General features: G+C 42.2%; 2 protein-coding genes across 2 annotated transcripts in view; both read right to left on the reverse strand.

Annotated features, from left to right (window-relative positions):
- pik3c2b (phosphatidylinositol-4-phosphate 3-kinase, catalytic subunit type 2 beta) overlaps positions 1-9,264 on the reverse strand; it is a 69,696-nt gene extending 60,432 nt beyond the window's left edge. Inside the window, exon 1 of the mRNA XM_084062527.1 lies at positions 8,947-9,264. The gene's annotated coding sequence lies outside the window, so the exon portion shown is untranslated. The remainder of the gene's footprint in view (positions 1-8,946) is intronic.
- A 2,370-nt stretch (positions 9,265-11,634) lies between these two features.
- LOC311048517 (cytosolic phospholipase A2 gamma-like) lies at positions 11,635-13,119 on the reverse strand (the record flags this gene model as incomplete). The annotated part of the gene is made up of 1 exon (XM_084061777.1): positions 11,635-13,119. One exon carries the CDS (start codon positions 13,117-13,119, stop codon positions 11,635-11,637), a length of 1,485 nt encoding a protein of 494 aa, XP_083917903.1.
- Between the last annotated feature and the right edge of the window lie 404 nt (positions 13,120-13,523).

Consider the following 13,523-nt stretch of genomic DNA (forward strand, 5'->3'; position numbering starts at 1 on the left):
AAAACCTTTGAACGTTTTCATCTATAATAACATGCCACAAAATAAGGACGCCAGGTTCTAAAGTGGTAATAATTGGGACATGTCGGCTGCAATTGCTGATACCGATGATCGAATAATGGCCGATATACTGGTCTGGCTCTAGTGAAACCTTGCACTAACAACGTGACACACCAGTTGGAAGCAAATCAATGCGTTTGAGAAGGGTGGGGTTGTTAAACTGATCAAACTCCATTTGGATAACAGCCAAACAGCCAACAGCTGACTGAGAATGCTGTTTAGATCCAGTTGCTTTGCCAAATTCCCCAGCATTTGGCACGTTTTGTTACCAATCTGTTAAAAGATGAATATGAAATGTTCAAATAGACGTTGTCCTTGATAATGTGTGCATCATATGTGCATGCATTGTAGGCATGGAAAGAACAGGTTCAACATCCAGCTTAACATACACGTCCGGCCATTCTCTCTATCGTAATTATCTGGTAAAAGTGTAACATTGTGTGGGTGCCGTGGTCTGTTATTAGCTCTCAATTTGTGTCACAAGCACTGGCACAGAGATATAATATGCACCAAACCCAATCATTATGTTGGCCCGGATCCCCCAAGGGTCTATGCCTGCATGGTCCCCTTGTTTTTAACCTAAAAATAGCCTATCTACAAGCTCACAATGCGCCGCAATAGATCTGCTATTCTCTGCAAATGTTTGCCTATCATAACATACCCAGAATAGGAATGCTGGGTTCAAGTTTAAAAACTCCATCATATGCATGGCAGTTACTACACGATGGAAGCAACGGACTACAAACCAAGCACCCAAACGCTGAAGTGTACCTACTGTACCTTACCATATATCTAATACTAAATTACCCCCCCCCCCCTCCCCCCCACAGAAAGAAAAAAAACATTCCAGATCTCACATCTTCCACTGCTCTTAAGGTTTTTTTTTTGCTGCTAAAGTTCCTTTTAGAATGTGGGCCTTGCCAGTACTTTTAACCTTATTTCTATATTTGTATATCATTTTTATTTCATTAGAATGCAGTATTGTCTTTTGTATATTGTATTGCTATTGCTAGCACAGCCTTGCAGACATGCCAGAAGTCTGCAATCCAGTTACGCTCTGGATTACGAGCATCTGTTAAATGCCTACATTCTAAATTGAAATTGTATGCCATTGCCAACATTTCTCTGCTTGTGCCTGTGAATGAGTACCCTCATTCACAGGCACAATCAAACCCTCAATCAAAATTGATTCTTGATTCAAAGTGGTTAAGCCTAATTTATACAATCGTTTTCACTGGAATCGGTTATTTTTGATGAGCAACACGGTCGTAGTATAAATCATCATCCACCGGCACCTAGTCTGCAGTTCCCAGGGAGCGAGACTTCACCCGTAGCCCAAACTAGTGAAAATAGCAGATCTACAAGCTCACAACGCGTCGCATCGCTGTGAGCTTGTAGATTTGCTATTTTGCACTACTTCTCTCACTTCTGGAAATCATTAGATTTTTTTGATTTTTATTTATGAACTACTTTTGAAAAATGTTGGACTTGTTTTTAAATAATGAAAAGTTGTGATTTCTTTGTTTAAACTACTCGCAACCCATCAAACTTGGTCCGCGACCCAAACATGGGTCCCGGTGTAAATGGCTCATACTATTAGAACCTTTATGGGGGTGGGGGGTAATGGAGAGAAGGATGGCTGGAGGGAAGGTGGGGGGGGGGGGGCTGCCAGACCCCTGCAATCTATCCCCAACAGGGAAATAAGCTCTTTAAATTAGGGGCAGGAGTGGGGGTTCCCACTCTGAAAGAACAAAGGGGCCAGTGCTGGGGGCTGTGTGTGTGTGTGTGTGTGTGTGTGTGTGTGTGTGTGTGTGTGTGTGTGTGTGTGTGTGTGTGTGTGTGTGTGTGTGTGTGTGTGTGTGTGTGTGTGTGTGTGTGTGTGTGTGTGTGTGTGTGTGTGTGTGTGTGTGTGTGTGTGTGTGTGTGTGTGTGTGTCACGTGAGCGAGGTCATACTCAGACAGATTCACACGGCTCGGGCACCTCAAAGACAAAGGGGCTGCTGTCATCGGCATACAAACATACTCACGCACACACACACTCCTGGCCCACGCTCCATCACATCCCAGTGACACTAGCACACACGCACACAAGCGCACACGCGCACAAACACACACAGTAGTAAAGAAATGCTGACAAGACATAATGTGACATGCTGTGAAACACACACACAAACAGATACACAGGAAGTGCAGTTTACAGTTTGCCACACACACACTCTCCTGCCCCGCGGTCTAGCACATGCGAGTGACACCAGCACACACACACACACACACACACACACACACACACACACACACACACACACACACACACACACACACACACACACACACACACACACACACTCCTATGAGCCTATCCAGTAAAACAGAGTCCCACTGGGGCCAGCTGATGCCAGCATTGCTGGGCTGATGATGATGAAATGATCACCCCCACACCATCTCTTCATCCCTATACCTTCAAATTACCCCATACACACAAGCCCCCCCCACATACACACACACACACACACACACACACACACACACACACACACACACACACACACACACACACACACACACACACACACACACACACACACACACACACACACACACACACACACACACACACACACACACACACACAGTTTTGACCTTGATCATTGTATTTTTATTTTTGTACACTCTGTTGGGGAGGCTTGGTAAGTACAATAATTTAACTGCCTGCAATGTTGCCCACAGCAGTAGTGTAAACTAAAGTGCATAAGACAATAAAAAAGCTTGAAAAACACCCTTTGCCTTCACAAGAGCTTGGCTAAATCTGCATTATCATCTTTTGTTTACCTTCACTCATTCTCCTTGTCCTAACTTGAACTTTGACCCTTACCTTAGCCTCGTCATAATCTTGTTTCAACCAGGACATTCTGTCCATTAAAGGCAGAATGGGGCAAGGGCCACACATTCGGTACACACAGACGCACGCACGCACACAGAGTCAGAAACTGCACAACCAAATGTCACTGCGTTTGAATTATTTAGCCAAAGCCCACTAAAAGAATAAAACATAATTCATGGCTGATGTCTTCTTCACGAATTCAAAATACGCAGTATATTCATCATCTACTTTGCTTCAGGCCCAGCTCGACTTTCTACTTCAAGGATGTAAAATCTACATTGTGTCTTTTTTATAAGCTGCAGATCAGACACTGTAATATAAATCCCCACTAATTGAAACCAGGACAATCCCCATACCCATGCAAGACTGTTTCTGAACTATGGGATACTGTGCGTGCGTGTGCGTACACACACGTGCACTGCAGAGAGGGAGGGTGAGATGAAACTGAAAACAGAAACAATGTGACATACTAAAAACTGTGTATGTGCACATGTCTTCATGTACAGTATGTTCACACTTCACATTCACAGTATGTCACAGTGATGTACACAAAATGACTACATGACGTCATGATAATGTTGCTGAAAATATCCAGAGCCAGAGAATTTTTTTCTTCCATTTTTGCTCTGCAATTCCTGTTGTGTTCTGCCATATTTGTTGCCATGCATAAATGTTTATTTTGTTCTGACACCAATTATAAAATGTTATGTTCTGTCATGTTTGTTTTGTTACTCCTGACGTGTTGTTTTGCACTGTACTGTATGTGTGTGGCAAAATACTTTCCCGCCAGGATCTGGGAGAGAGTGGAGACTGCCACAGGGATCACATTTTGTTCACTGGAGAAAATAGTCAGTGAGTCATTCACAGGTTCATTTCGTTCAGTGAATGAGACCATCAGTAATTTTTGATACTGTGGCTAGTATACGGTCCAATGAGGAAAGCGGAACAGTCTTATCACCAGTGTAGCCAATCGAAAATTTGCAACTGACTGCTCAAATGTCTAGGCTGGATACCATGTAGTATGTATACCTAAAGTGTCCAACTGGAAGTACAGGAAGTACAGGGCTACAGGAAGTCCTGGTAGGCTGGACAACATGTAGCCCTCTACTTCCTGTACTTCCGGTTACACACTTTCGGCAGTAGTTCTTTTTCAGGCTTTATCTCCTCATGAGATGGAGATAAAAGTGAGAACGAGGTTCCAAATGACTGCGAAATGAAACAATATTTTCATTAGTTCATTTCATTCACCCAAAAGCTTTAGTTCTTTTGAATGAATAATTTGCGAACGACACAACACTACAAAGCAGTCGGCCTCAAGCTGATCAAACGAATCGGAGCTAACGTAGTCTTCATGATATGATTTTTTCAAGCAATAGTTATAGACAAGTAACAGTGGAATGTTTACCTTTCACCAAAATCACGGTGTATCACAAAAGGCAGACATGTAACAACACAGACATCAGACTGCATGAAATAAACTAAAATATAAATACACAACGCCATATAGAAATGTAGAGGGTAGGCCAACTTAAGCAATGAACTACAGCTGAGCAGATTGGCTGCAAGTACTAACAACTAGTAAATAATAAGTTAGCAGCAGGGCTTGACATTATAACTGGCCCGCTGCTCCGGACGCACTACTGCAAAACTCTCGGATATATTTACCTCGGTTGGTCACACATTTCAATAAGTATGTATCAGTGAAGTCTCCCATCATGAAGTAAGAACAAATTGGCTGCTGTGTGAATAGGATTAATTAGGCCTATATAGCCTCCAGACCTGGTTGGTCAGTCATTCCAATCAGCCACAGACAGAGATGTAGTCCAAAATATGAGTACACACAAACAGGCAAACCAACACTCTGGCAGAAGAAGAAAAACATACTATACAGGACTTGTTATACATAATGGGCATGAGCAGTCGCAAAACTGTGTATTTCAAATAAAGATGAGACGGTTAAATGGACTAATTTATACAGTATGCTGGCACAGAGACTAGAGTATGGCTGTTCTATTCCCAGCAAAATATGACCATTCCTATCCGTGAGCCTCCAGTCTATGCCTGGGATTCCTATACCATACATAGTCGTATGCCGTACAGACGGCATTCCTAGCTATACAGTCCTGCCAGCTACTAGATTTTCCCAGCTAAGCTCACTCAAGCAGTGAGAAAAAAAACATTAGTCAGCATTTTCTCCGCAACAACCGAAGTCTTTAATACTAAGCTGACAGTCACATTTTATTTTGGCACAGTGAGATTTTAATTTAATGTATCTAATGTAGCCTAGTGCGAAGACTTAAAGTGTAAAATGTTCATATTTAGTGAGTCCTGAAACCTGTTTTTTAATGTATAAGAATTGTTGATTTATGGACTACACTGAAGGTCTGCAAAGGTCTGCAAGGTCTTGTTACGCTAAATAAACTTTGCATGTGGATAGGCCCCTCGCTGAGCAAAGCAACCACCTACACAGGGCGTTGGGTGTAGTGTGGCCAGCTCCCTGGTCTGCAAGTACTGTATGTGACTGTGATTGCATGAAAGGGTATTGGTGCTGAAGAAGATTAATAGGGCAAAGTTAGACTTGTCCTTGATAATGAGGTTAACTATGGACCTGTTGGCCTGGATTCTGGAATATAGTATACAGCACAAGTACTTCAACCCATGTGAGATCACCCACATTGCGGTTTCTCTCGCTCCTACCAGGAAATTAACTTCATTCAATCACCTGTTGACTTTGTCATTTCAGATGTTTACTCAAGGACCTGGGATGTCTGGTGAATGCAATTAATCTGCCAATAGAATATAATAGAAAACCAGCAGTACCAGGGGTCCCCCGAAGACCATGGGCTGAAGAATTCTTATTTACAGGGTGTTCATGGTGGCTCAACTAGGTAGTGTATGTGTCCCAAAGATATAGACCACCTCCTACACAGTCACATCATGAGTGTTCCTTTAACTTTGATAGTGTAACTCATTTGGTGTTCAAACCCAGCTCATGACTTAACGGCGTGTCATCCAACTCCATCGAAACATGACTCTCCACCAAACAGACTACTTCAGACTGGTAGTCTGTTGGCAAAAGTTGGCATTTAGTTCAGCACAAACTGTCGGCCGATGCGCTCACTGCGTTAGGGCTGGCAGCGCTCACTGCGTTAGGGCTGGCAGCGCTGGTCTGCAAGATCCCGCCAGTGTTGCCAGGTCTTATTATAAGCAACTTTGGGCTTGTTTTCCTGTAAAGTCGCTTGTAAATATTCCTAGTTGCGGGTTGCTTTTGTTTACCGACCCGACAGCACGGCGCTATCTACAACAGGTTGTCGGCAGGTTGCGGTGGAGAGCTACCTTTACAAGTTACTCGACAGTACTAAAAAGACCAGTCGGTCACTGTAGGAGCTGTTCCTACAACAAACACCTCTCAGAAGTCCAACCTGTCCGTCTGGTTATTGACTCTGATTCTCTAGCTCACTTTCCTTACCCCTCCCTCTCTCTCTCAAACACACACTGTTTGCATTACACTACACATTTCAGGACCTCCTAGCAATGGCATTCATTCCTAACCCTATCCTTACATAGCTAACCTTAACCCCAAGTTTAACCTCATTCTAATTCAAACCCCCACCTTAAAATAGCAACATGTCATCATATTTTTATCCTTGGGAGAAATATGTTCACATGCACACACTGTGTGACTGGACCAATGACACAGGGCTCCACAGGGACACCCAGGGAGAAGTTGAAAGAGGTGATGATTAATTATTAAAATAGAATCAATGGGCAGCCAACATCTGCCAACATAATGACGCCAACTGACCCATTTCCGTAAAAGAGCAAAAACTAGTTGTGTCTTCCACTACATAGATCTACTCCTATGTTATCACACCAATCATTGCACATATGCTTTAATTATGTCCAGTTTTGCTAATTGTATTTGAGATTATTTTGTCTACTTCTCTTCTGATGCTAAATGTTGCACCTTCTATATAGTACTTTCCTGGCTGCTATGATAACATTTTCAGGGATGAATTAAGTCTAATTTTATCATAAGGCATCTTATCACTTCACCTCAAAGTTGGGGGTCTTGAGCCCTTTCACACTAGAGAATAATTAACACTGACTATCAGCCTCAAATGTCTCCAGCTGCCGACCTGCAGTCAGTTTTAAAATCAGGCAAATTCTCGCTAGTCAGAAACAAGTTTCAAGTTGCTGTCGGTGAGTGTGAATCATCTCTGGTTTATCAACAGGGCACTTGTAAGCTATCATTTGTGGGACGCTGATGTTTAGGACTCCTGGATTTTTGTTGAACATCTTCTGGGGTCGCAGTGATTTGTGGTGTTTCAGTGGATCTTTATCTAAACATTCCTTGCATTTGTGTACACACACATATTCCACTTTTCAAATTGGGGAAACCTAGCCTAATACCTTTCACATTTAAAATAAAAGTTTGTAATGTCTACATTTGTATTTGTACAACTGAGTCATGATTATTATTTATGAAAATACAATACAGGTTAAATAGAATAGAATCATACCACCCTCAGTTTCAATGTATTGCCGAACAAACTGCCTACAAAACTTTCTTCACAGTACCTACCATTCTTTAGATACTTACTAATACAGGTTTAGGTGAATGATGAATCCCAAAAAGGAAAGCGTTGGGTATAGTATATTCCATCTGTTCTGTAGTCACATGTAAGATCTAGTCTCAGCACTTCACAAACACTGTATTGTATTGTCAATGGAAATTCAGTTCAGTTCTCAATAGGTTCAGTGTCAGAGGTCAGTGATACACTTGTTTTGAACACCATCCACAATGTAAAACAAAACATAATATTCACTGTCACTGATGACTGGATAGTGTAGCATATATAGGTCTGCATTGTGTCAGTGTCATATTACTGTGTGCTACTACTCTAACATAAATCATGCCTCCTTGCTGATGATTTTGGGCATGTCATGATAGGCAAAATGTGCCAGAAATGGTCAGAAATAGTGAACACATATCTTTGCTTTCATGTGACCAAGTATATAGGGCTCATTACCAATTTTCTTCATATAATTGGTCCTCATACTCAAGGTGTATCATGGTCTGTGTCTCAGAGGAGGGCTGTGGACAGTTAGGAAACCTGCCTACCAATGACATCATCAGTAGGAAGGTTTTGCAGGTTTCTGAAATTGTGCCATCTTAAAATGAGCATTTAGGACCAATTGTTGCTTAAAATTAGCATTTAGGACCAATTATACGAAGACAAGGTTGAAAATGGATGAAGTGCTCCTTTATGTGGTCTAAAGGAAGTCCCTCCCTCTCATACCTTTATCTATGACCTCTGATTCCTTGGCTAGATGGCCACAATGGCCAGGAAAAAGTTGAATATAGGCCAAATTCTCACCTAGGTTTTAAGTCTTCATTGTTTGTGGTTAGTCAGTATGCATAAAATAAAATAAAATCTCTATAAACAAGTCACAGTCAAGCTCAAATAGCCTACACAGTATATCTTGTGGAAAGACCAACCAAACCTACTGGGTGCCTTTTATACATTTTTCAAAACAACTCAATTGCAAAGATTTAGGCATCAATGTCATGGTAAACTAAACAGAATTGTTGAGATATTGTGAATGTTTTCAAGCATCTCTTTGACAGCTGCTACAATCTGAGCCCCCAGGCTCCTTCTGACTGCTTGGTGCAATGTAGTCTAAACACCAAGTTGTCATTATTTCTAACATAATATAGCACATTTCGTCTGGAACTAAATGTGTTTTAATCGTATTGCAACATTTCTTGTCAGCTTCAAACGCAGTCAGTATTAACATGGGATTGCAGAATGCATTGCATTGCATGCAGGCTCGCCCTCGCCTCAGCAGCTGAATAGCGTCATGTGTGACCATGCAATAGCGCAGTAGTTATTGTGGGGCTACGACAAGTGGACGACTACACTGCAACTTGCCAAAAACCAAACAGTAATGGCTTAGTAGCGAACCCTTTTGCATAAATAAATGTAATATTTAAAATGCCTTACCTGTTCTTAAGTCTATGGCCGCGGGGAGCAGGCGGTTGCCATTTTAAAAGCGGTTTATTTCCCAGCCATAAAACAAAAAATGATTGATTCCAGTGTATTGTTGTTGATGCTGATCTGTATGTAATTCCAGAGCAATTAATAGTTTCCGGTGGCTTCTGATATTGGCGTTATTTCGCACACATATCATGAGGGGGGTCCCCTGGTGGTCCCCGTGTTGTGTAGAATGTGTACATGTAACAATGCGACCCTCCTCTCTCTCTCCTATGTGTCCCGCCGGGTGTTTTTGATGCCGTCTTGCTGAGGTTTTCTCTTTTTGCTGCTCGGCTCGTATCGGCTGTGCATCGCCTCCAGTGTTGCCAGGTTTTGAGAGAGGAACAAGCAACCGTGTCTATGAAAACAAGCCCAAAAGAAGCGAGCCCATCTGTAGATCTGCTATTTTCCAAAGAAATCTTGGACGACATTTTTTGGAATTAGGAATATTCTTTTGAAACATTTTTACAACACAAATCTTGTATGGGGGTCCCTGGCATAACATGTTTTCAGATGGGTGTCCGCAGACAAATACATATCAATGTGGGGGTCCTTGACATGAAAATGCTTGAAACCGCTGGTTTAAACGACATTAGGAAACAAGCCCAAAAAAACGCAACCCGCAACTACCAATATTTACAAGCAACTTTAAAGAAAAACAAACAAGCCCAAAGTCGCTTATAATAAAAGGACATGGCAACACTGCTCGCCTCCTCTCAGCGGCGTCCGCTCGGTCAGCTGCTGTCACACGGACATTGATGAGCTATCGAATATTGTTGCTCCAGATGTCACTGTTCCGAAAATGCACACAATTTTGTTCACAATAATTATTATTACAAAACATGCATTAACCACTTCAGCCGATCTACAAGCTCACGAGTCACAATGCGTCACGTCGCGAAGCATTGTGACTCGTGAGCTTGTAGATCGGCTATTTTCAAAAGATCTTTATACATTTGAAAACTTGTGAAATGGGACATTCTACAGAATGACTACTTTCTACTTTTAGTACGTACACTGAGTACATTTTGATACCAATACTTTTGTACTTTGTTTGTCTTTTACTCAAGTACATTTTGAATTCCGGGACTTTTACTTGTAACCGAGTATTTCTACATTCCAGTATTGATACTTTCACTTGAGTTCCACCTTTGACGCTGTAGTGTGCCAGTAAACAAACCAAAAGTGACGCGTCCCCCTGGCCAACATTTTTCGATAGGTCATCGATTTTGCTGTAACAGACTCCGGCGAGATCGGTCGGGAACAATTAAACAATGGAGAGGAGGAGAGCGCCATCTCGCGGATATAAGTTGTAAGCGGCACACAGACGCCACATGCAGACTGTTGCAGCAGTAATCAAATCTAATATTGGTGCCACAGCCGCAACTGGATGAGGATACATTACACAGTGGTGTAAAGTAACTAAGTACATTTACTCAAGTAGGCTACTGTACTTAAGTACAATTTTGAGTTTTTTTTTTTTTTTTGCTTTACTGGAGTATTTCCAATTTTCAATACTTTTACTTCTACTCGACTACATCTCAGAGGCAAATATTACTTTTGCTCCAAGTTATTAGAAAACTTTAGTAGGCCTAACTAGTTACTATGTAGATTTGGATTATTATTACAAGACTTACATTCACCACTTCAGCCCTATTTAAACTTTGGCTATTTGAAAATAGCCAATCTACAAGCTCACAACTTGTCAAATCGCTATGCATTGTGAGCATGTAGATTTGTTATTTTCATAGCATTTTTATACATTTTGGAAACTTGTGAAATGGGAGTACTTTTACTTTCAGTACCTAAGTATCTTTTAATGCAAACACTTTTGTACTTTTACTCTTTTAAGTACATTTTGAATACCAAACTTTTATTTGTAACAGTATTTCTACATTGTGGTATTGGTACTTTTACTTATGTACAAAATGTGAGTATACTTCTTTTTGAAATGGATATAGGATAGGTGGGCACTATAGGGACACCTGGGGACCTCGATGTAATTAAATTGGCTATTTGTTCAAAATGTTTTTTTTTGTTTTGTTTTTTTGGATCTATTCAGACTTTATTCAAAATCATTTTGCACCTGTACAGCAGAAGCTTCAGTATTTATATCAAAAACTTTAGGACAAACATCCTATAGAAAACACCAACGAGAAAGAACATTAATATAATTATAAAACATGAATATTCATAAATTAATATGCATATTAACTATTGTTACAGCAACAGGATTATATGATCACCAAGCCATCAGCTGTAATGGTTTCTATGATTTTACACTAATGTCATCTTAATCTAAACACTGCCTTGCCAGAACCTTTATGTTAACCCTTTCACCAAACAACACACAGGTCCTGACAGGACAATAAAGACCATACAGAGTACACGTCCTGACAGCACAAAGAAGACTGCATCATTGTGAAGAGGACTATAATGGTCACTACACTTAAAGAAGGGTTTAAGCAAGCAATACATCATTTATCTAATCTCTATCTAATGAGTCGCACCACGGTTGAGTCATCGGCGAACTTGAGGATGTGATTACTGCCAAATTTTGTCGTGGCTCAGCAAACTGAACAGCAGGGGGCTCAGGACACAGCCCTGGGGCGATCCTATGCTCACTGTGATGGTCCTTGATGTTTGGACCCTGACTCGCTAATCGTCAATTGGTTTTGGCATTCTTCTCATGACGGCCTTCCTAATCGCCTTCCTCAGCTTGTCCTTGTTGTTGATCACATTTGCGGTGGCTCTTTTCATCAGCTCTTCGATCTGTGTAGAATCTAATGCTCCTTGCTCTGTCTTGAATCTATTTCTCACCTTGTCAAGATCATCGGGACAGTTCACTTTGTTGAACAGGGGCATGTGGATCACTGTTGGGGTTGTGCTCCTGTCTCCTGGAAACACGTAGAAGTCCTCTGGTTCTGTTCTGTCTCTTGCTTCAACTTTAACATCCGGGAAAGGTATACCCATCTCCTTGGACATCCTATGAGCACCTTCAATTGTCATCATAGGGTCGCCTTGGCTGAAGTCGAGGGAGATGATGAGGTCAACCTTTCTCGCTGGTCTGAGGACGGAGAAGTAGGGAGAGTTCAGCAGCCCCCCAGCATCGATGTAGTTCCTCTTTTCTGATGTCAGGATAGCAGGGTCTACTTCTTCAGCTCTCATGTTGTGCAGGAAGTTGTATGTGGTTCCCCAAGTCAATAGTCGTGTGAAAGGTATATCAGCTGGAGCACTACCACACAAGCCTTGCACGTAGAGCATGTCCATCTCTGGCTGCTCCTTTATCAACTTCCCGTTGTCAAACTTACTCCCGAAGAATCTCTGGTCCACGAAGGCCCCAGTGAGAGAATACCCCGCCTCATGGAGGGTCATCTCAAACCACGTGTCTTTCTGTGTTTCGTTGTTTATGTCTCTGATCTTCTGATCAATCACAGTGTAGATGGGATAGGGATCCATGCCATGCAGTCCTCTCTGGTCTGAAAGACGACGTTCATCTATCTCTTTCACGAAGGCGGAGACGAAATGTGCAGCCCACGTGTGTGTTTGAGTGCAGTTGTCGTTGAGTTTGTATTTCTCCTTTTTCTCACGATCCTCACGCCCGAACACTCTGCCAGAACTCAGCCTTTGAACTATTTCCTCGGTCACATGCTTCAGTTGGTAGGACCAGTTGGTCCCTTTGTATAAGGAGGCCATGGCCCAGGTAGATCCAGACACTCCACTCAGGTACATCATGCAGTCCAGTAGACCTTCTTTACCCAGTTGAAGCAGAGATCCCAGCATTCCCACCATGGCTCTCTCTCCTCCACCAGAACCAATCAAAGCAATGATGGGAGCATTGTCCGGAGTTTCACAAGGGATGAACTCTTTCTCCAGCAGCCACTGTTGAACTGCGAGTTTTCTTATGGTGACATGCTCTTTCTCTCCGTCATTTAGTGTATGACCGATACGGACCTGGTTGCGGCACGGATCGTCCACCTCCGTCTGACAGTCCTCATGGACATTAATGCCGCAGCCTTCACATTTCAGGCCCTGCTCGAACACGCCCCTGAGCGGACTCTCACAGAAAGTACAGTTGGTGGAATTTACACTAGTGTAGGTGTAGAATTCGAACTGGTGGGGCTTCTGGGGATTTTGATCCATGTTGATGTTGTCTGTGAGCTATCAGTCCAAGGAGTGAGGTGAGGCAAACACAGGAGAAGGAGCGCACACCAGTATGAGGGAGGCGCTGCCCACGATACATACACAACTAATTAAAAGAAGGAGGTTGCAGACACGGTGCAATACTATTTCATTTTTAAATCTAGAAACCAACGTTTCGACAGGACAGTCTTCCTCAGGGGTTTGACAACACTGAGTACAAATGCGACTTTTATAGGGAAGGGACACAGATGAGCTGCATTCCAAGAGGAGTAATCTAACCATCCCATATAGGAAGGCTGAGTACAGTAGTTAATTTAATCATTTAGGCCGTATTATAATTCCCGCAATCATATCGCTGCAGGTGGGCTCCTTTGTTGTAATGTAACACTATCATGATGGGACAA

This window comes from Gymnoscopelus microlampas, assembly GCF_963454915.1.
Source record: "Gymnoscopelus microlampas genome assembly, chromosome: 7".
NCBI classification, from domain to species: Eukaryota; Metazoa; Chordata; class Actinopteri; order Myctophiformes; family Myctophidae; genus Gymnoscopelus; species Gymnoscopelus microlampas.